Source organism: Lagopus leucura, unplaced genomic scaffold (assembly GCF_019238085.1).
Source record: "Lagopus leucura isolate 7727_CA_CO unplaced genomic scaffold, USGS_WTPT01 Super-Scaffold_100157, whole genome shotgun sequence".
NCBI classification, from domain to species: domain Eukaryota; kingdom Metazoa; phylum Chordata; class Aves; order Galliformes; family Phasianidae; genus Lagopus; species Lagopus leucura.
Genome location: NW_024962334.1, coordinates 48,714,185 through 48,737,963, shown reverse-complemented (window position 1 = coordinate 48,737,963; position 23,779 = coordinate 48,714,185). Strand labels below are relative to the sequence as shown.

The 23,779-nt window shown below is 43.8% G+C and overlaps 1 protein-coding gene across 1 annotated transcript; it reads right to left on the bottom strand.

The window, feature by feature from the left end:
* Positions 1-932: 932 nt before the first annotated feature.
* LOC122189802 (meiosis-specific coiled-coil domain-containing protein MEIOC-like) lies at positions 933-23,719 on the bottom strand. The gene is given in 9 exon segments (XM_042889178.1): positions 933-5,767; positions 5,769-5,979; positions 8,300-8,480; positions 8,608-8,742; positions 10,922-12,701; positions 13,203-13,304; positions 16,213-16,378; positions 19,829-19,960; positions 23,693-23,719. Coding segments are annotated over 7 exon segments (2,592 nt in total). The 5' UTR covers positions 16,359-16,378; positions 19,829-19,960; positions 23,693-23,719; the 3' UTR covers positions 933-5,730.
* Between the last annotated feature and the right edge of the window lie 60 nt (positions 23,720-23,779).

Genomic DNA, 23,779 nt, shown 5'->3' with positions numbered 1-23,779 from the left:
ATTTAAAAGATTAATTTGAGGCTGTGGTGGAGGAAATAGGCTGGGCTAGGAGGAAAATGTTTGACTGTTTTCACAAGTATCTTCCTTTGCAGGCAAGTTGCCAGCATAGTTATACTAAAACAGTTGCAATTATTCCATTGCAGGTGTTTTGGAACAAGTATCAAAGCAACCAGGCTGTATTTGGGTAAACACAAAGAGAGCCATCAGTGGAGGCACGTTTCCCTAAGCTCATGCTCAAGAACAGCGCTCCAAAAATCCTGTTCTCTCCACATCTGACATTGCTGCCCTCAGTTCTGAGCAGTAACATAGCATGCCCCTTGGAAATCTCATGCCAGGCTCCTCAAGACAAACCAACTCATCCTCCTATGAGCTGTGCAATGCTTGAACTGCTACCAGTAACAAATTCACTGTGTAAGATAGGACAACAACAAATTTCACAAGGGGCAGCTTATAACCCATCTGTAATTAGTCGAGGAACCGTGGACCTGTCAGCCAAAGCAGCTGGCCAGACTTGCAGCACAACGTCTTTGTGTCACTGAGATAAATCACCCTCAACCCTTATAAACTGCTTAGCTATTGTGTGCAGGAGGGTGTCTGACTCTGCTAAGTGCTGGTAGTTTATCAATGACACTCTTTGGCTTTTGATGCTTAAGCCCACCCGGTGTGCACGCAGACGCCCTGTCAACGTGCAAACCCAGATTTTGGAGTTTCCATCTACCTGAGATCAGCCAAAACCATCTTGCTGAGGTGGGGGAAGTACAGCTCTGCACATCAGTGATCTGCAAAGCGCTGCCTTCTTTCAGCATCTTTTAGGGCATCCAGCATAAAGAGTTCTGTTGCCACTTCAGCTCATCAACGAGCAGCCTTGCACAACTCTGCATCCAGCTCAAAGGATCTTCCAAGCCCAATAAAAACAAACCCAAACCTGCTCCTTCTTCACCCACAGGACGTGTCAAAATAATAAAGTCAATGTCATAAAAAGGGAAGATTTTAATTGTTTTCTTAACTTAAAGCAGAACACACAACATCTTTTCAAGGCAGAATGACAAAACAAGTTAAACTCTCTTGAAGAACAGCAGCTGACAAATAGTGCAGACTGATTGAAACAACAAGCCATAACTATTTATTAAGGAGGCACACGACACAGCTGGTTATTTAAAAGGAATCACATTCATAATACCCCAATAAATTACACTGGCCATTATTAAGTACAGCTTTCTCTCCTTTCTGAGACTCTCACACACGTAACACAAACCTTCTCATCAACTTTGGCTGTTGTCTCACCAGCAATTATGGTTGAATTGTACTTTCACACATTGCTGTTGGGTCTATTGAGTGGATCAGCTCTGAGTCCTCCTGCAGTGACACCAGCAGTGTCAAACTTGCTATAAAATACATGAGTTTGAACAACAAACGTGTAAAAGATGCTTCAGACACCAAATAGTATATTAAAATACAGACACTGTTCATCTTTGCATATATCATATAAAACAAAAGGAAACTTTTCCCCCTTATATAATGGGAGGCAGCCTAATTTGGTGAAAGAAAACTATGCTCAGTAAGTTATTACTGTGCATAAATGAGTTTTAAACTGGTTGTATTTCATACAACTAAAAAATGTGAAGTAATTTCCAGCTGGCAGGGACTGCAAGTTGATTGTTCATCCTTTCTAACCCTCTTCTGAGAGACCAAATGTGAACAATTGCCAAATGAGCATTAGAAAGGAAAACAAGCAGAGAGGATTTATAGCTCCACTTGCCCACATTTTTTCAAGTTGCTCCCAGCCCCAGGTATTTCTGGTCTCTAAAAGCACAGACAGCACACATTTTTTGCACCTCTGATTACAGTATTGCTAATGAAGTAAAATAAGGACCTCCCAGTTTATGTAACTGAAATTGATTGGCAAAGTGATATAGATATATATTTTTTTTTTAAGTTAGAAAGTGACCTACAACAAAAAGTGAGGGATGCCTGATTTCATATTGCATTCCCAAAACAGAGAGTGCTGGTGGCAATGAACTGCTCCAGAAATCAATCCAGGCCTTCAGATGGCTACAGCTCATTTCTGTCCAAGCAAGTGGGAGAGAAACAAGGTGCAAAATCCTTCATGAAACCCACACATTCAATTCAGCCAAAGCTCCTGCTGTGGGTCCATTCCTCAGCTTTAAGAGGAAAACAATCCTGTTAATTCCATGTTTGTCAGCATAGAGAGAAACAAAATCAAGGTCAGGAACACACTTTGCTGTAGTTTCTTGATAGCCAGTGCTCCAAGCTGCTGGCTTAGTGGAAGCAGGGCCACAACACCCATCTCTTCAGTAGCATAGTGCACTTATTTAAAAATAACATTAATTAAATACTTGCATCCCAAAGTCCACAGCTCTCATACATTCACCAATGTGCAACAGTCATTCTTGTCCAACATCACGTACAGCTTTTAAGACTTAATAATCCTGAAGAAGTTTTCTCCACCTTAATGACACTACAAAGATAACATAGAATAGTGGGGCCATAAAGTAGAACTAAATACATCAGCAGAGCAGTATTGATGCTAGGAGCAAAATCCTCAAAGCACCACTGCTTAGGGTTGCTCCAAAGTGCAGCACTGACATCACCACTCCTGAACAGAGTGAAACAAAGTCAGCTCTCAGAACAGGTAAGAAAATAAGCTTTAAAGAAATTCATACAGGCTTAAGGTTTGTTGGTTGCATAACCTCTATAGCAGTTCAAACATGGCAACAACAAAATCCAACACCCTACGTGAAGCTCAGAGCAATAGCCTCTGTGCTGTAAGGCAAATCAGCTCCAAAAGATGCACGCCCAGGTAGGGAGGTTTATGGCAGCAGTGAATACCAACAGCAAAGAAAAACATTCAGCCTGGGAAGAAAAAGCAACAAGAGCAGCTCAGGAACAATTCAGTCTGCCAAACATTTCTGAGAACAGCCCAGGCAGGCAAAGAGCACGAGCCCAGACTGCCTCCCTGCCTGTTGCTCCAGGCAAATTGGAGACAAAGTAATGCAAACTTCTTAGTGTGAGTTGATATAAATCCCACCAGATTCATTTAATTTCCAGAGGTATCTGTGGAATCTGAAGAAAAGCAGGGATGCCAAACCTTCTACCAGAAATGACATCCTGGCTCTGATGCAGGGCCTTCCTCTGAGAAACAGCAGAGCCAAATCACAAGAACCCAATGGCTACTGCAGTGCCCAGAAGTAGCTGAGCCTTATGTTTTACCTTGTGTTGGACTCCCACTTTGGGATTTTAAAGCATGACAGATCCACACTGCACAAAAAAACACCTAACTTAGCAATAACTGGGACTTGAGAGGGGACTTTGAAGCATCTTGTTTCCTTGGGTGGGAGCAGATCTGTAGCACTGCTACAACTCATTCAAAAAGTGTAAACTGCAAAAAATCAGCCCAGGGAAAGAAATAAATTAAGCATCTCAGTAGAGCTACTTATGGAAACAAAGCAAAGTAATTTTACCCTATTGCTTCACAAATGGGAAGAAAACAGTATGAATAAGAAACAAACACAGACTGTGAAATGAAGTTACCTCTCTGGGTTAAGTGTGAGCTAACAGCCCAAAGCTTTGCTCTCGTTGAAGTCAGCAACTGTGAGGATGATCAGCAACTGAAGCCAGGAGCATTATCCTTATCCACACCAATAATTCAGTGCAGCAAATACACATCCCATGCACTGTGACTCTGCAGCAGTGGTGCACAGCACTACCAGCCCACCCCAGCTGTTGTCAGATGCAGCCACACTGTAACTCCTTGTAAACAGGTAATTAAACAGCAGTGCAAAACAGAGGTGAGCCTCCTGCTACTTACTGTGCTCAGAAACAAACTGCTGAAGGCACGTTAACAACATTAGGAATCAGTTGAGAACACGTCCCTGGAGAGTAATGATTAATGCACAGCACCACAGTAAGATGGACCCTGCTCTATACACACCCTGCTACAGGGTGCTCCTGCAGGACCACAGTTGTTCTTCCCAGCTCTGCCTTCCTGTCAATACAGTAATCACAATCAAAAATTAGCCATGGGCTGAAATACTGCAGACTCCACTTTTCCAGCTGTGTAACAGGGGATCGGTTTCTCAAAAGCCAGTTTCACCATCTTAATTTGTGCAAAACGCTGCACCTGCACAAAGAAAACCCTCACACTCAAAGCAACTCTCCAGGGCCCCATGTTTCTTTGCCTTTGAACATTCTGCAAGTGCAATAACTGGAAACAATTCTGGATTTACCCACAAAAGGTCAAACTGCACTATGGAACACAGATGCATCTCTATTTATACCTCTCAGTAGCTTCCCTTATGCTTAATTCACTTTGCAAGTGAGAACTGCTCTCCAAAGCCATTCATTACTGCAGCAATAGCTGAGAGCCACAGCTGGGTAGCAGTCACATGGAAGTGGTGCTGTTGCATTCAGGCAGTTGTTGAAGCACTGAAATACTCACGTGCTGCAAGAAGAAAACTGGAATCACTCATTCTGCTCCAGTTCTCACCCTGAACATTCACACCAACACACAGCACTTCTGATTGTCTAAGCCACAGAATGGACACCAGCTAACAGCAATGCAATGTGTGAAATCTTCCACACAGAACACAAACCATTGAACAGCTTTGGTAACCTAGGATGTAGCTAGCTTTGTGTAAATATCTTGCAAACATCCCTCCCCCCCTCCAAAATCCCTATGTATACGTGTTTATTTATATAACAATAGACATATTTCCTGAGTAAATTGTTAAATGTGATTACCTGCAAGGCTTGGCAAAAGATCCAACTTTATATTACTAAAATAGAATTTGAAATAAACATTCAATAAACACATGAAAATAAATATGGAATGTTTCCAAAGATCTGTGGTACCACGAACACACGTTCATAACACAGAGCATTTTTCAGTGAAGTCACACTAGGCTGTGCAATTACTGGCTTCTCACCCAGTGAGAAATCAATAAATCTCTTCTCTAATCCTGAGCCACTATTTTTTTTCAGTCTCCTGTCAACATGCTTCTCACTGCAAGTCTCCAAATCCTTGTATTTGAGATGTAAAACGTGCTGATACTTGGTTTAAGACGTAGGAAAGCTCTATCTACCTTGGTTTAGCTAGAATCTGGCAGCACAAATGCTGAAGCATCTGACAGAACCACCATTAAAAGCTGATTATTCTCAAACATAGCAATAACCCAAATTCCTCAACTGAAAAACACCACAGGAGCATGGATTGCTCCATGACAGGATGCGACCCACTTACTGATCACTTTGGCACTGAAAAGAACTACGTAATGGTGCAGAACAAATCAACACCTGAATGAAATACCTTTCAAATGACTTTTCCCCCCTCTTTTCTGTATGCTGGACCATACCATTAACACAGAAAGGAGAATTAAGTTTCACCACACTGGTTTCTCAGGTCATGGCTTGAATCACAGCTGGTGTGGAGCTTTGGATAAGCAGACAAGGAAACGCTCAGCTACTGTTTAGTTCCTCTTAACATTCTAACATAGCAGACATTGTAATACCAGCAATGTTACCACTGCATTAACACCAGTAAGGGATGCAGAATCACAGTAACAGACCTGTAGCCCTGATCAATTGTTGCAACCTTCCTGCTTTCTCATAACCAATGGAAAACACTGTCAGTATAACAGGCCGCTTCACCCTTCTCCCCCCCATCCTCGGCCTCCTGCCCCCCTCTATTATTATTATTATTACTATTAGCTGTCATTCCAGAATCCTCATGGGTTCCTCAGGCTTCTCTGCTTCTTGTGTTGTTGTTCTCCATGCTGGTGGATCCTCGTGTGCTTGTGCTCAGAGTACAAAGCTCTTGTGACGTCCCTTCAGCTTCATGCTTTACCAGGCTGCTTGGGGAGGGTTTTGGCAAAGCCATCTGTAATGCACACCATAACGCAGTGCGAGCCCTGCGTGTGGAAGCAGCCAGCTCTCTAATGGCAGCTGCCAGAGCCAGAACATCTGCAACAGAAAAATGCCTTCTGGGTAAAGCTAGTACGTGAGCCTGATTCATAACAATACACAGAAAAGCTGCCTGAATTCATTTAACACCATCAGTACACAACATTTGATCGAGAAACAGCTGATCTTGTGCTGTCACTGTAACTGTTGAAGCCCTATTCAGCTATTCTTCTCTTGCAACCCATAGGTACAACACGTCACATTGACAGCAACCATAACTGTGCCCAGAGTTTACTGGACTAACTCCCCATCATCCCTGCAAGAGAATAATTAAGCCTATTTAATTGATGTCTATCATAGAAGAAATGCAATGATACAGTGATATCACACAAGCATGATCAGTAAGCCTGCCCACCACGGTGCAGCCAAATGAGCTCCATGCAATCCCTGGTGCCTGCTGTCTACCTGCTGGTGGCACTGACTGACAGCTGAGCTCTGCTGTGCCATCAGCTTATAGATTTGCTCATAGGACTACTACATTTAAGGATACAACATCATTAAGAAGGTGTTTTGCTTTGACAAGCGGGTGTCAACCATTTTGACACTTCACAGTTCAGTTTTCCTTCCTGCAAGGAGGGCTATCTCAAACACTGCTGGATGCCAAAGAGCTGCACTGCCATCTCTGCTGTAGTGACAGGAAGTCAGACACTGCAGAGCAGTGCTGAGAAAGGATCCAACGGAGGACGGCAGTGAGGCTGAGGAACATCCCCCTCAAAAAGCATTTCTGAGAGAAGTTTACTTCCAAAAATATCATCTTCCCCTCCAAAACCCAAATACCAAAAGATATCAGCTGTGCAGTCATCATATTGAATAGCAGCTTCCACTCATCAACTCTTGGAAAGGAATGCAGTTGCTCTGGTTGTGCTCTGAGGTCCATCAAAAGAGGGGTGGCCAGCAGGGACAGAGAGGTGATTGTCCCCCCTCTACTCTGCTCTTGTGAGGCCCCATCTGGAGTACTGCGTCCAAGAGTGGAACCCACAGTACAAAAAAGACAGGGAGCTGTTGGAGAGGGTCCTGAGGAGGGCCACTAGGATGATCAGGGGACTGGAGCATCTCCCCTATGATGACAGGCTGAGGGAGCTGGGCTTGTTCAGCCTGGAGAAGAGAAGGCTGCGGGGTGACCTCACTGCAGCCTTTGAGTATCTAAAGGGAGCCTGCAGAGGGGAGGGGAATCAACTCTTTGAAAGGGTTGATATGTGTAGGACGAGGGGAAATGGTTTTAAGTTGAGAGAGGGGAGATTTAGGTTGGACATCAGGGGGAAATTCTTTACCCAGAGAGTGGTGAGGTGCTGGAACAGGCTGCCCAGAGAGGCTGTGGATGCTCTGTCCTTGGAGGTGTTCAAGGCCAGGTTGGATGGGGCCCTGGGCAGCCTGGTTTAGCATTAAACGTGGAGGTTGGTGGCCCTGCATGTGGAAGGGGGGTTGGAGATTCGTGATCCTTGAGGTCCCTTCCAACCCTGGGCATTCTGTGATTCTGTGTTGGTACTGAAACATTGGTAATAGACAAAAATCTGTGGCAGACTGTGCTGCTGTGAACTAAGCACATCTCTTCCAATTAACACTTTGCTTTCAGGAAGCCAGCTTTGCCCACCTCATGGAAAACTGAAGATGTAAAACATGCTGCTTTCCACAGCTTTGTATCACATGGCTTATTTTCTAACAAGTGCTTTCCTACAGCTATTTATGATAGAAAACAAGCTACAGTTTGTTAACTTCCTAGCAATTAACGTGCTTTCAAAGTCACCATTAAAAAGCAGATTTATGACAAATTTGTGAAGCAAGTTGTCTAATTAAGAAGCAGTTTTGCTTGGTGACAGTGAAACTGCAGAACAGCATACAAGCCTCTGGAGGAGTACACACTCCAGCTGGAAATTAATCTGGCCTTACTTCAACAGCAATTTGGAATTAGAAAGTGTAATTTCTGGCAGTTTTGTGATTTAGATAACGTAGACACTATGAAGAAGCACAGCACTCATTACTTTATAAGCTGAAGACTGGTCAAATAGCAAGGACATAAAGTTAAACTTGTTGAAAAACAAGCAGGTTTTGATTTATAGGACTACTTATTTTTATATAATATCACCAAACAGTTTTTACAGTTATATTTTAAAAAGGAAGAGAAGGCTTCAAAGTGTTTGAAATAGCAAAAGCAAAGGAAAAAAAATCTCGTCAGCTTAATTTTACACAAGTGGAGGTAAGTCTTGCAACTTCTTTGCAGAAGATGCAATAAATTATTGCCACCATGCATTTCAAACTACATGTTTTCCACAACTAAATCTTCAAAAAAGCTCTTGGAGCTGCTGGAATGGGGAGCTCTTACCTTTCTCACTGTTGTAACGCAGCACTCCTTGTCTCTGGGGATTAACAGCATTAACAACCTCATCCTTACGCCGTGCCTGCGTTACGTGGATGGCTTCCATGTGGTGTTTCAAGGCAGCAGACACGTTACCGTGCACAGGGGCACCACAAAGCATTTCCATTTTCCCTATTAAGGTGAGCACCTACCAGGCACATTGAAAACACCAAAAATCACCACGTGTCGGCAACTCTATTAGACCAAAACAACAGAAAGCAAAGAGGAAGCAAAGCATTTCACCTGGTGCTGTGACTCCCTTCTGGAAAACTCACCCTGGCCTGTTCTCGGAGCTGGTCCACAATCAGACGATCCACTCGTGATGGGTGGGCAGGGAGCTGAGACACAGGAGTGGTACTGGAGCTAGAAACATGCCTTCCTGGGAAGTTCCTTGCAAGGTCAGCCTCAGCCTGCAGGGGAAATGGAAATAACATCACAGTTGAAAATTACAGTGAAAATCCACATTGCCATTTGCTTAAGAATTTTCAAATAGAATGGAAGAGTTTCCTACCTTTACTTCTGCCTGTGTTTACAGTAAAATGCTCCCAAGTATCTCTCTAGGTATGCAACCAGCTGCTGTAGGATAGGAATACTTCCTTGATTCAGCTCTATTTTAGAGGAAATGCTTTTAGACAGCACTCAAATCTGCACAACCTCACTTTCACTAACCTGGGACACAGTCTGAGGCACAGAATTTCTGGCAGCGCATCCCAGGCATTTAAATCCATGTCTCTCACTGCATCTCTCAAATGCTACGTGTTTGGATTATCAATTAAATGAAACAGGTGAACACGCCACCACAGCTCAACTGAAGGACATCAGGAATCAGCCACATTTAACATAGCCTGGTATCAGCTCAAAAAGTCATCAGCACAACTGCTGAGCTTCCCAGTGACAAAGGAACCGGCCAAAACATGGTGTAACACAAGCAGTGACAAAGCACCACTGTGACTGTTTTTGGCATAGAAACTTCTTAAACCTGGAATAAAAGGTGGTAGAGCAAGCAGTGGATTCTGTCTTGGTCCTTCTTCAGTGTACAGTGGATTGAGATTAGATATCATGCTGCTGTTCAAGCTAAGGCTAAGTCCACACTTACATTTCAACAAGTGCTGCCTTTCTGCTTTACTGACGTCCTTATTAACACCCCAGCCCTCACCAAGTACAAAATCACAGTTGTTCCTAAGTAACAGATCTCTAGAAGAGTGAGATTTTTAGAGAAGGAAAGAAGCTCGCTGCCATTGAAGTTCAACACAGCCCTCTGGGAACTGAAGCAGCCAGCTGATCAGACAAGATGGAATTAAATGCAAGTTTCACTGGAGGAAAATTCTGTTGATCCTCCTCAGAAACGTATGCAGGCTGAGAAACTTAAAATCTGCTCCTGTGTACCAGTGTAAAGGTGAGCTACACATACACTAATGACATAAACAGCGCTGATACAGAGGCCTCAGCCCTGTCCTTGGGCAGATCAGACAGTTAGAACAGCTCCTCACAAAGTCTTAATCCCTGCCAACCAGTGTTCTCCCAAACAATACCCACAAACAGCAACAAATGCAGATCTGGCACGTTCCTATCAAGCAACCAGGATGCAGTCATCCTCTTTGGGGAGAAAGTGTTTTGGCTGCAGGAATGTGAACCATGCTATGGAGGCTGACTTGCAGGACTGAGAACAGCTTATACTGACTAATGAAGCCACCTGCACGTTCAGTGCTTAACCACAAAAATCAAGCACGTAGCCAAAGGAAACCTCTAGCAGAAAAGTCAGTTATGGGCAAACACAAATGTGCTTGATGAGATGAAGGCAAATTCAGTCATCCCAAATGACTCAGCTGAAGTCCCAGTCCTGCACCAACAAGCTGTATTTGTCACAACACCAAACAGGAGTGTTCCCAAGCGCTTCCTATGAGGAAAGGTTGAAGGAACTGGGCTTGTTTGTTCAGCATGAAGAGAAGGCTGCAGGGAGACCCCATTGTGGGCTTCCAGTACTTGAAGGGAGCATATAAACAGGAGGGGGAACGGCTGTTTGTGAGGGTGGATGGTGATAGGACAAGGGGGAATGGTTTTAAAGTGAGACAGGGGAGGTTTAGGTTGGATCTGAGGAGGAAGTTTTTCAGCCAGAGGGTGGTGGGGCACTGGCACAGGTTGCCCAAGGAGGCTGTGGATGCCCCATCCCTACAGGCATTCAGGACCAGGCTGGATGTGGCTCTGGGCAGCCTGGGCTGCTGGTTGGTGACCCTGCACACAGCAGGGGTTGGAACTGGATGAGCACTGTGCTCTTTTGCAACCCAGGCCATTCTATGATTCTAGGTTAGCAAATATTGCAGGTTCATAGAGAAAAATGTTGTTAGCAGCCCTGAGTGGAAAGAGACTTAGAAATCAAAGCTGGAAGACACACATGGTTTAAAAGCAGTCATGCCAAATAATACAAACATTATATTCAAAGCAGGTTTTTTTGGGATGGTGTTTTAAGCATTTAAAATAACCTAAGAGTCTCCACCTCAAAAGAAGAGGAATGCCAGGGTATCCATTCCCTGTGAGATGCTTAATGTAATCATTAGCTTTGACAAAAAGTTATTGTCAACGATGCTTTACCTTTTTCCTCTCTTTCTCCAAAGCCCTCCACTGCTCATAGCACTCCTCCAGCTGGATGTGAAGCTCGTTAGAAGGTCCGCTGCGGCTCCTGGGAGGTCTGCACTTGTTAAATGGCATTGGAAAGGCAAAGTATGGGGCTGTTATTTCCCCACAAAAGAGGTCACTGATGAAGGGATTCAAGTGGTTAAAATCATCATAATGGAGAAGATCAACAAGTTCTGAGAATGGAAAAGGCGAAGGAGGGAAACTGAAGTTCTTTGCTAATGAAAACAGATGGTGGTTAAACGGAAAAAAGCTGGGAGTTTGCTTAAAATCAAACATGAATGGGAAGGAAGGAAGAAAAGGACTGGTAAAATCTGACATGATACTGCCATTCTGTTCATGGCTCTTTTGGAGCATGTTGTACTGCTGGCAGTTTGGGGTTGCATATCCAAAATGAGGAATGCAGTTCCTTCTGCTGCTTCTATCATCTTTATTCCTGCTTTCCTGGGTTTGCTTTTCTTGAAACCTGTGGCACATTTCAGGGTTTTCACTCCAAACATTCTGTTGTGTTAACCAGCTGGATGAAAAACTAACAGGGAATTTGCATTGCTGCCCCTCTTTACTAGTCAAAGAATCATGCTGTGAGTGTCCAGAAGGGCTCACTTGCTTCTGAGTGTCTGAGATGAAATTAGAAACTCCCAAACTGTTAAAAATACTGTCTGATGTTTGTAACCCTCCATCTTTTCCCAATGGGAGGACTGGTGAGGTCTGTGAGTAATAAGAGGGATATGCCATAGGATGATGTGGGGAGGAGCCCCCAGACGTGGTTGAAGCTCCAGGTGATGACTGTGTGCTCATTACCATTTGCTTTCCAAACACAGCATCTGATGCAGCTGTTGGTCTGGAAGATTTCCCATCCCGCCATGTATGTCCATGGTACAACAAGTAATTCCCATTTTTTACTGACAAATCAAACTCAGAAATTTTATGAGTGTACTCTTCAGGACTAACGTGGTTCTTCCATTCATTATTATTATTAAAAACATCCCCTAAAGTAAAGCTTTGATGACCATTTTGCACATGGGTTTCCCATGGTTTTCTGTTCGTCGCTCCAGAAAAGCTTTCCTTCGTTGGTTGACTGAAAAAATACAGCGATGGATGAACAGATGACTGGGATTTCTGAGCAGCTGTAAAGCTTTCACATCTTTTAGAAAAGAAGTGGCTGTTCTGGGGCACTTCATCCCAAGAGTCACCAACAGACTGATTAGAAAGATCAGGAGAATGTTTAATTTGTTCATACACACCATTTCTCATCACGTTGCCTCTTGCTCTTTCAGTTCTCCAGCACCCTGTCTGAATGATAGGGTTATCTTCCACTCTGTTTTGAGAAGAGGTGCTAAAACTGGAACCATTTTTTTCAAAGTCTCCATTTAAGCTCATCTGCTCATCTCTGCTCCAATGCTGATTACAATCCGCGCTTTGAAACGCGCACCTCTCTTGGAGAATGGAATTCTTGTTTTCCAAAGAGGAATTTGCAGGATGGCCGTTTTTCAGAGCGTTGTCAGGCTGAGTGCAGGGGTCAGATGGAGAAAGCCAAGATTGGATGAGATAAAGGTCTTCTAAACCTCTGTGCAGCAGCTCCACGTCATGCGACTGGAGCAGCTGCTCCCGGTAGCAGCTCTGTGCACACATCAAATCCTCATTGCCTACAGAGTGCTCAGATGAAAGCCCTGAGGATTCACAGTTGTTTCCTAAATCAGAAGCCCACAGTGGTGGCAACAATCTTGAAAGTGAATTCCTGTAACAGAATTAAGAAACCTCCAGCAACAGTGCGTTTTCACACATTGCAACAGCTCACGTCTCAGGGTTATCTTCTGCCCTGGACACATTTCCCCTTACATTCTTGGCTCAGGATACCCAGCTCTCCTACAGAATTTGAGGGGAGGAAATCTCTACTGCAGTTAAATAAATGCTAAATGGAATCTGGCTGCCATTGCTGTTCTCTATGGTACACGCATTCAGAACTGTAGATTTCAACTATTTTGCACGTGATGATTTATAGACAGCTCTCTATTGATTATTTTTAAACATTTTTAGAACCTCCCCCCCAGTGCTGTGACCCAATGGAAGACTGAAATTGCTGCATTTCTAACAGGCTACTTCTAGTTAAAAATAAGTTTTCACATTTCTTTATGAGAAAGCCCTTTATCTCTCAATTCTGTGCAATTTTAAACATGCACACAGGTGACAAAAGGATGTAGAAGTGACACACAACATAAGAATTTTAGAATAAACTGACCAATCTGTAGCTGGTTCTGCCTTGTTTGGCTCCTCTAGGATGCTCGACACCAGGCCAAACATATCAGGGCCATTGCCAGAATAAGAAAGATTTGTCTGTGCCCTGAAAAACAAAAACAACGAAAGCATAGCTAAGTAAATCATTTTTTCCTTCTAAATAAAACATACTAAAGGTAAAGCATTCATTTAACCTTTCACTCATATCAGCAGTGTCTCTTAATCGTGTGAATTCAATGTATTCTCAACATACATACATACAAATTTATTCCTGCATTTGTGACTTCTCCAGCCTAAAACCACTTGAACATTTCCTTCAGCATTTCTAACTTCTTGCTTCCCAGAAGGTTTTTCTTGCTGCTGTGTGAGGAGACAGAAGCACCAAAAGATTTTCCTCTTTCCAATCAATGCAGCTATTTAACAAAGTGCAACATTTCTTCATATTCTGACCACCTCCTTTGTAGTGTAAATATGATCTTCTCAAAATCTTGTGGTTTTGAATTTGTTCTACTTTGATATTGAAGAGCTGTTACTTTAATCTTAACACCTTTTAAATTTAACCTTTTTCTCTTTATTAAGAATCACTTGAGCCTCTTTGTAACCTGCTTTTAGAAAAGGATTGGTCACAGCTTTAGTTATTACTGATAATACCAAAGGTGCTCAACTATCACTTCCCTTAGATAACCCCAACTTCTAGCTGTTACATCAGGTGCAAAAATGAGACCTTCACAGAGCTGCCTGCAGTGACATTTAACTTCATATCAGAAACTAATTAAAACTTAACACGCTAATTAAGATGCTATATGTTGCTTCAACAAATTTCACCCTGCCTGTTCTTGTTCAGCTCAATCATTTCTGCCTCCCTGAAGCTCTCTCAGCCCTCCCCTGGTGTCAGTTTATCCAAACAATTACACTGCTTGTTTTGCTACAGAATTATTCGTGCTAATATTGCAGATTAACAAAGCCCAGGGCTGTGGGATAAACAATTAAAACTGTCACTTTGCTAATCTCTTCCACAATGAAGATTAGCCACTGATGTCTTGCTAGATATTAAGACCTCTCCACACTTTAACTTCTTTGTAACACATGTGTCTTCCATAACTGTTATCTTACAGCACCTCATGAACCTTTGAAGTTCCTCCTTTCCCATCAAACTTCCTCTTTCTTACTGGTAATCAATAATAATAAAAAAAAAAAAAAAAAAAAGTGAGGAACTACTGACTGCCTTGGATATAGAATGATAGAACATCTGAAATTGGAAAGGACCCACAAGGATCATGGAGTCCAAATCCTGGTTCCACAGAGGACTGCCCAAAAATCAAAGCCCATGTCTGAGAGCAGTAGAGACCTTCAGAGAGATCTTGACACATCAGAGCTCAAGCAGTCACCAACTGCAGGAAGTTTAACAAGACCCAGAGCTGGATTCTGTGCCTGGGATGAGGCAGTCGGGGCACCACAATGCAAGAAGGATACGAAGCTGTCAGAGGGCACCCAAAGGAGGGCTGTGATGATGGCAAAGGGTCTGAAGGGTAAGGGGTGTGAGGAACTGCTGAGGGACTTGGGTTTGTTCAGCCCAGAGAAGAGGAAACTGAGGGGAGATCTCATGGCCCTGCAACTGCTCATGAGGAGCAGAGTGGCAGCGCTGAGTTCTGCTCTCCAGTTGCAGGGACAAAGGAACTGCATGGAGCTGCATCAGGGTGGGTCAGGCAGGGGTGAAGGCAATGAGCTGCCCCAGAGGGTGGTGGGTGCAGCCCCAAGCTGCCAGAGTTCAGGGAGATTTGGGCAGTGCCCTCAGACATAGGATTTGATTTTAGGGCAGGCTGGTATAAAGCCAGGGGTTGGACTCTATGATCCTTGTGGTGCCTACCAAGTTGAGATGTTTGCTGGTACTGAATAGGAGGCATCTGACGCTAGAAATGCCAGCAGCAGCAGCTTGGGTAGCAAGAATGGAAAGCTACTGTGCCAACCTGCACCAGCCCACCAACCCCACAAACAAGGCAGTATTATATTGCCATCATGTGGTATCAGCAAAAAATGTAGTGGGAAGCTTAAATTATTTTTTATGCATTTCTAAAGCTGCAATAATTTCAACATTATAATTTTAACTGCTGGACACAATACAGCCCTAAAGAATATATTTGAAGGAGAACATAATTTTGGGGGGTTACTGTAGTTTCTGTACTGTGAAGCCATAATTCCCTGCTCCTCACAATGCTCATGTAATTCATGACCATCTTTACCCCTTTATAAGGCTCAAAGTGATGCATTTATATTTCTGGAGAATACTAAATAATTAAGATTTCAGAGGTTACTACAGAGGACTTCATAAAAGTCCCACAGAGGGCTGAGAAGGTAAAATAGTTAGGATTGAGAATCCAAGAGAAGTGAAGATGGGAAAGTGTTAAATTTCATGGGAACTCAACAATCTTCCCCTTCTTAGAAAGCACTTCAAGTGTACCTGTTTTAATTAAGGGGGAAACAAAGCCTTTATCACACAAAAGAATGTAAGAATATTGATCTCCTATGCCAAGAAAACAAGAGATACTTACTTTTAGCTGACACTTAAAAGTCTCTTAGTTGTTCTTAATACATCACTCACATTAACGCATGGGGCAAGTCAAAAACAACTTTGCATTCAGCCAGCATCCAACAATGATTTGTATTTGTTTACTTTTTGTATAAACTCACACTCGAGTGCATTACTTCAAGGGCACACTGAGCAGGCTGGCAGATGTTCAAAGAGCAGCACTGCATGTACTGATGCTGCCAGCAGCAGAGGGGTGCTGCTTCCCCCTGACCTGCAGCTAACTGCTGCTCACATCCCTCGACACACTGCTCCACCAGCAGGGCCATCGGGAGGTGAAGCACGGAGAGAAGGGAGGGAAGGAAGGCAGGCTTTGTCTTTACCAGCTTTTCGTTAACATGTAACAGTTTCCCATTTAATTCCTTAAAAATTATTCTTACAAGAAGTTTAAGTTTATAGACACACACACAACCAGCGTGTGTAAACATACCGGTTTTTGGTGCAGTCCTGGAAGGGAGTTTTGGTGCCAACAAGTTCCCCAGGTGCTGAGCAGTCACTGTGCAGACAGGAAGATTCTAAGGGATGTGATGGGCTGGTAATTGCTCCTAATAACGGGGAAATTAATTGAGTGTCCATTCTTTGTTTCTTGCGTTTACCTTTGTTGAAAAGGTGAAAATAGACGTTAGATGTGTAGGTCAGTGAGCAGTAAAGTTAACTAAGTAAAACCTCCCTTTTATAGCTTAAGCTAAGTAATTTTTCAGGAAAATGTAATGTGGGAATCACCAGAATGCAGTCTAAAACTCACTTCCTTCCTTAAAACTTGTTTCCCTACCTTAAAACAGTCCCAATTTGACACTCGTAAAGTAAATAATAAATATTATACTACACAGTAACAGGAATTCTCTGCAGATTTCACACTGCAGATGTTCACACACCAAGCTCACAAGATGAGTCTTTTAGCCTATGACTGGAAATGCACACATGCAGCCCTTCTGAGCAAACAGAGCAGAGCAGTAACCCTGCCAGATCTCTGACAACACAGGATATTCCTGCAAAGAACCCCACATAAGCAGGGGGAGACGCGTGTGAACTTTATAGAGAAAAATGTGGTTAACAGAAGTTCCCCGTTCCCCTTCACCCCCCAGAATGGAGAGCAGTGCCTGGAAAAAAAAGGAAGAAACTTTCAGACTAAATGACTGAAAGCTCCAGTGTATTTATACACTAAGATCACTTCTGTGGCCATGAGACCACCTGCAGGTTGTCTAAGCATCCCCAGCTTCATCTGGATGTGTCAGTCAAGGATTTGCAACAAAAACAAGGGTTAAAAAGGACCAAAAAAAAAGGACATGGTGTGCATGTCACTGCTCTAACAGCCCTCCCAGTAAGCAGCTTTGTTTGTCTGTCCAGGTCTATCTGTTCTGAGACACAGAAGAGTGCAGCACTAGAAAGTTAATGGAAAAGAATTGGAGCTGCTGCCAGCACCTGTCCTGTGTGTACAACTGGGCAGCAGGAAGAATTCAGGATGCACTGTAACAAAACAGCTCCACTAAAATCTAATGTTCAGAAGCCATACTGGACTCTGGTTACCTGGCTGCTGAGGATAGAAAGCAAGACCTCTTCTAAGACTGAGGATAAAATAAACTTCATAATCCTCCATTGTAAACACGGCTGGAGAAGGCACAGTGTGCCTGACTTTTTTTTCTAGCTTAATAAAGAAAGAAGAGAAGTCTTTCATTGGCATGGTCAAACTAGTGCTGGGTCAAAAAAATCACTTGCTAAATCCCCTTTGGAAACCACACACAGATCTCAATCATGTACTTCAAATCCTGGAGAGTGTTAAAAGCAGAAAATGAAAGGAACAAGCAATGCTGCAGTGACAAGCGTGCCTTGTTAGCAAACATTCAAACTGTTGTACTAAGCTCTCACTTTTCTGCTTCTAAGATAAAAACTGCATTTTCACTTGGAGCCACATTCACACGGCCAGAATTGCCAACTCTGAGACAGCATTTGCTGTTGGAGAAGCATCTCCAAAGTTCTTAACGAGTGAACAGGAAAAAAAAAAAGCTTAAGGGAAATTTACACTGCCTGAACATAGCTGTGTGTGTTAAGTCTCTCTGGAGTCTCTGACAGGCTTCTTTGAAAGTCATTTATGTCTCTGTAACCTAAGAGAACAAAACCTCACTGCTGATCATTGCACTCTCTCATGCCTCATTTGTTTAAAAGAGAAAATAACAAGTTAATTTCTCTCTCTCCTCCTGTTTCACCCTACAGCCTGGACACATTCTGTAACGTCACACAGAAACATGCTATCAATGTCTGTGTCAGTAAGCAGAGATAAGAACCCTTTCCTGTCCCACAGCACAACACTGCCCAGGTGACAGAGCAGCTCCTATGTTTGCAGATGAGAAGTGTGGTATCCAAACTGTGCTCTACAAAGGGCTGATGAGCAACACATAGGTGGCATTTCAGAAAGCAGGAGCTCACCAAGACTAAAATTCCAGTAATAATTTAGTGGCATCAGCAAGTACATTGGGCTCTGGTCTTGTTTAGTCCCTAGGGAATCAACACACAAATAAATCACGTTCTTTGGCTAAAATACAAAATACTTCTGCATAGATTAAAAATAGGATCTGTAACGAATGGATTTGTCTTTATTTTCAGGGCCACAAATCACTGCTGCTATGAACTGTGCAGCACGATGTGACTGAAGCACAGCAGAAGAGGTACTTCTTGTACCCTCAGTGCTGCCTCACCTGTTAGCACTTCCAAAACACTGGAGGTTCTCTTTCTATCTTGTTTAGGAACTTTGTTCAACAACTGGGAAACTCTGCTCTGTGCTTTACATACCAGCTAGTAGCAAGCTGCAGTAAAAAAGGAGCAAAGCAGTGTGCTGTCTCCTACAGTTTGCTTTGTTTTCAGTCCTCTGCTGAATTTCAGAGTGAGACTTTCCTTAGCAGGCTCTGCAAAGGAAGGGCTGCCTGCAGAGCCACAGATGTGCTTCATTCAGAATTTCAATCTCAAACAACATAAATCAGTAAACAAGATGCTTGTCTCTAACAAAACCAAATAGCAACTCTTAATGGTCTCCTCTTGGATTCCTACTTCATTCTTTCCACCCTGCAAGTCATGAGAAACCAGTGCTCCCACTAAATAAGACCGTATCTAAAACCCAGATAGGCCATCTCAGCAGACTTTTTTTTCTTTCAAAGCATAACGAGACACAGCTTCAGTTCACTTCTGCAGAACAGAAACATGCACACACTAAGCTCGCTCTCTCCAAGCCCAACTGAGCAAACTTTTTTTCCCCCATGCTTTTTATCATCCATCGCTGTTATGAAGTCACACAATGTCTTCAAATGCACACAGAGGGCTTTTAACTTCTGGGAAGCTCAGAGGAGTAAATGAACTTGAACATTCACCAAAAACATTCGGCCTAAATCAGGAAAAAGTCCTTTTACAGCCACTTATCTGAAAACTGGAGGAACATGCTGTTACAGAGAACTGGTTGCAGATGCTTTTTATAAACAGCAGTCAAACTTCTTTGTAATGCCAGTAAGTGACAGCACTGCACAGTATAGTTACTTTCACACTGAATGTATTTTCTGATTTATTAGCTAGACATTTCCTGCTTTTAGGGGCTCCGCAGCCCAACTGCCATTAAGAACTCATTGGTTTCCGGGGCATTTCTTGCTTGTTTCTCTGTTTTCAGCACAACCACCTGAAATCATTCATTTCACATAGCCAAAGAGTTTTTCTCCACAGTAATTTCTAGCAGTTGCTCTTCCCACTCAGTGGGAAGTCTCACAGACAACAAGAGCCTCCCAAAGTCAGCCTGAATGAGCAAGTGCTGACTGCCCCATCATCTGGCTTCATCTCCTGTACTGACACAAAGCAATGAGCACAAAGCAGTGAGATCTGCTCCAGCTGCAATGTAGCATTCTCTGTTGTTTTTTTTGTTTGTTTGTTTTTTTGGTGGTGGATTCTTTTGTTTGTTTCGTATGCAGATATTCAATATTAGTTATGCTGGAAATGATTCCCACAGTTATAAAAAGTAATATAATATAAAAGAGTTTGTTTCCTTAAGCAAACTCACTTTTTGGACCCACCTGTGACTTGTAATGACCACGTGTGGCAGTTGGTTTGACCATGTCCTCCTTACCAGCAGGCAAGATCTCTTCTGTAACGTATGCAGCATTGCCACCCAAGCAGAAATTCAGGTTCTTAAGGGCAGACTTAACCTATTTTAAAACAATCAGAAAGAGAAAAAGAAACAATGACCAGGCCTGTCAATGTCCTGTTTGTTAGGCAGGAAACTCATTTACAGACATTAGAGAATAATCTCCCATGCTGTTGTTAGTGAAAAGCAGCTCATTCAGTTCCTGCAATTCGCATGTGTGCCATTTCTCCAACTTGAGCCACTTGCATTGCAGGGTACAGTAAAACAGTGCCCACAGCAGCCAGTCTGCACAATACAAAACTGTTGGGTTTCTTCCTAGCTGACACAAAACTTTAATTGGTGGAAGAAATGAACGGGGAAGGGGCTGCTCTAAAGGCCGAGACAAATCAAGCTAGGATGTGCGACTGTCATGTCATGGGCAGTTCTTAAAACTTCACGCAGCATTTACTCTTCTAAAGGAATCAGGTTATGTCAGATGATGCCCGCATCCAAACGTGGCTGAATGGGAGAGCTATGGATTTACCCAACCTGTTGTCCATCCACAAACCTGCTACAACATTTCATGCAGCACACACAGAAGTTTTCACTCTTCTCTTTCCCAAGGCCCTGTTGGAAACAGGCACTAAGAGCACGATGAATTAGTTCACCCACTCCTGACTGTCAGTTTCCTTGGGATTCTTACAGCATTTCCATCACCATGCAGCAGAGAAATGCGCACAGACTGACAGCAAAGTCTGGCAGAACAGCTCTGCAGGAGGTGTGCAGGTACCTGTGCCTCTTGAAAGAGCAGAGCTGGCTGCTCTCACATCAGCTGGTACAACATAGCAGCCCTACAGCAAGGGAAGGGCTGCAGTAACACAACTCCTGGCTCTGCAGAAAGCCCTGCAGTCCCCCTAAGGAGGAAGATCGTGCACCCGGTACTTAAGCTGAGCTAAGCCAGAAGGCTCAGCACTGAAGCGATTCAGGTACATACAACTGCTTCCAGGCACCAACTTTTCACACAGCTTCCTTTCAGAAGAGATGCCTGGTAATATCTTCGCACCACCTGCGATGGTTTGTTCAGTCAGTGTGTCTAAACTGTTAATCTTGACTGACCTTTTAACCGGGATTCTCACAGGGCCGGTTGATAGCTGAAATCTCAAGCAGTCCATTTGCATCTCAAAACAGTCGCTACTTCGAGCATTCAAGGCAGTGCAGGAGTCACATTAAAGTTCACAACCTGAGGGTGCTACGTTAGAGCTTTGTTAGAAGCAATGCTTTAAAGGAGCACTGCCAGTCTGGGTTTTGTTCAACTGGCAGATTTTTTCATGGAGCACTTGAACACGCCCCGAGTTTTTATACAGCTTTAAGTTGTGGGAGGTTATTTTTATTGTGGGGTTTTTTTTCCCTTCTGACATTGAGCCAAGAGCAAGAAGATGAGCGACCACAACCCAATACCTGATGGCAACAAGCTGTTCTGTTAGCAGGGAAAACTGACCACCCGCTTCTTGTTCTCACCCCACCCCATTTCACAGATGTCCAGAGCTCACCAGAAGAGTGACACGCATCTTGACAACGTAACCCACAATATCCAACAGAAATGCAATCCCACAACCCTTAACACCAGTGTAACTTCTGCTAATCCTCCCATTTTTCAAATTAATACTTTTTTTTTTTTTAATTAACACTAGAAACTCCAAATGAACCTTGCCAACAGTGAACACTATGTGTATACACAGCCCACCCTACTGACACAGATCCCAGAGATGAGGTTACATGGCTGCACCCCCTGCAGAGCCCGAAGGCCCTCGCTTCTCTTTTTTGGCACATCTGCTTTGGACTTGTTATATTTAGGCCTACCTGCTCTACAAAGCCACAAGCCAAGGTCTGTTGTAGAACAGATCCCCATTTTGCTCCTCAGTTCCAGCTTCATGAAGGCATTATCCTTGGAACAGCACACCAGTACCTTTGCGAGGTTCTTCTTCCAAAGGACAGCATGCAGAACAGTCCCACAACATTAAAGATCTGCAAACCAGGACCGTGACCCAACGCCACAAGCCCTTCAAACTGTGCAGTCCCACCACTCCTAAGTACATCTGCACACAACAACACAGGCCTCCCAGCCTTACTCGGAGGTGTCTGAGGACGGGTTGGTTTACAGAAGACTTAACACACTCATCCCCAATTAGAGAACTGCTCTTTACAAAGCACTGATATCAAGCTGCCAATCGTAAAAACAGAAAACCCAACTGAGCTGTGAGATGCCATCATCTCACAGTCCTAATCTGGGACAGCTGAGGAAAGGTGTTATGAAGGCAGCTTGTTACTCATCACCAAGCAGCCCATGACTCCACCACCGCAGCAAACAAACACACTTAAGCAGAGACACACAAGGGACCTTCATGTAAACAACTGACTTTTTACCCCAACTTCTAATCACTACAACGAATCCAAACGTGGCCAAAATATTACAAATAAGAGCACAAGATGTAGATGGCATCCCTTCAAATATACTCTTGGTACTAATATACTCCCAGTAAGTCTTTTCATTTAGGAATACAGAACTTCAATTAAAATTAGGAAATACTTGTCCAGATGTGTTGGATTATCAACTATAAGTTAACCTCCCAAATGAGGTGTTTTTAGAGTTATTTTTAAACAAACATATAATTAAGTCACCGACAATTTCAGCATTTTACCATAAAAGCCTTTGAAGTTATAAACCAACAACTGGGGCCAAATAAAAACATCTTTAACAGAACAAGGATTAGCATATGTCACACATCATTAGAGATTCCTGTATCTCGATTTCATTGGACTACTAAGATGAGATAGAAAGCTGCTTTTCCACTTGGTCACTTCCCCAGTTTGTGAAACCCAAGCAATGAATAGATGTCTTCAAGTTTGCAGGCTTGAGCACATCAGGTCACAGCGCTGTTCAACAGCTTCAAACCGTCTCCCAGCAGAAATTAATGGGGGAACTATTACCTGTTACTCAGTTTCTCCAAGTTTTTCAGCGTCTTCGAGTACAACAGCAAGAGCCCTCAAGTTTCCCAACCACTTTGTGAGGCTCACAGCACGACCCTCACTAGAAAGCTCTGCAGGTCCACGTTAAGAGGCGTTTGTGCGTGGAGGTTTCTCAGCTACTCATCACACACAACCTCCTGCAAGGCTGAGCGCTGCCGGACCGACAAACGACTGAGCTTCAAAGTGCAGCATCATAGCAACCCGAGCAAACGCTACACTGCAAAAATCGCTTCTCTGGATTGTTTTGCAGCTTCCTTACGGACACCTACCACCTCTCCCGACCAACGAACACGCACAGGAGCCTCACCCCGCGGTGAGAAGCGCCTCCCGCCGAGTCAAAGCTGCTCAGCCCTCCTCCCCTCCCTCCCCCCGAGGCGGGCGGCTGTGGGGCAGCGGGAAGCAGCGCAGGCACCGCCCGGCAGCCCCGCGCTGCTCACCTCCCCGGGGCGGCACGCACGGCGCTGCCAGGCTAAGGGGCTGCGTCCCTCCTCCACCCGTCCAAACGGCGGGATGAACGCAGCAGAACAGCAGCGGTTTTCGGGCTGCGGGCTTGGAAGCGGTCCATAGAGACGAAGTGTCAGCGCTGGCGCTGAGAGATTTCTGCACGGAGCTATTCCAGGGCAGAGAGGTCCCAGAGCTGCACGGCACGGATTGCTCGCCCTTGAGTGTCACCTCAGGTACACGCCCTGCCAAATAGCTCTGCAACAGCTAAAATCCGCCCCTAGCAAGCAAAGATTTCACACTGCCAAAGGTCCTGCTGCAGAAGTGAAAGAAACACCGAGCTTACATGTTTGATCTTCTTGCTTTACAACCAGTCTGTGCCATGTAACGTCTGATGTCACTGCAGGACCAGTATGTGGAAGTACTATGGGAA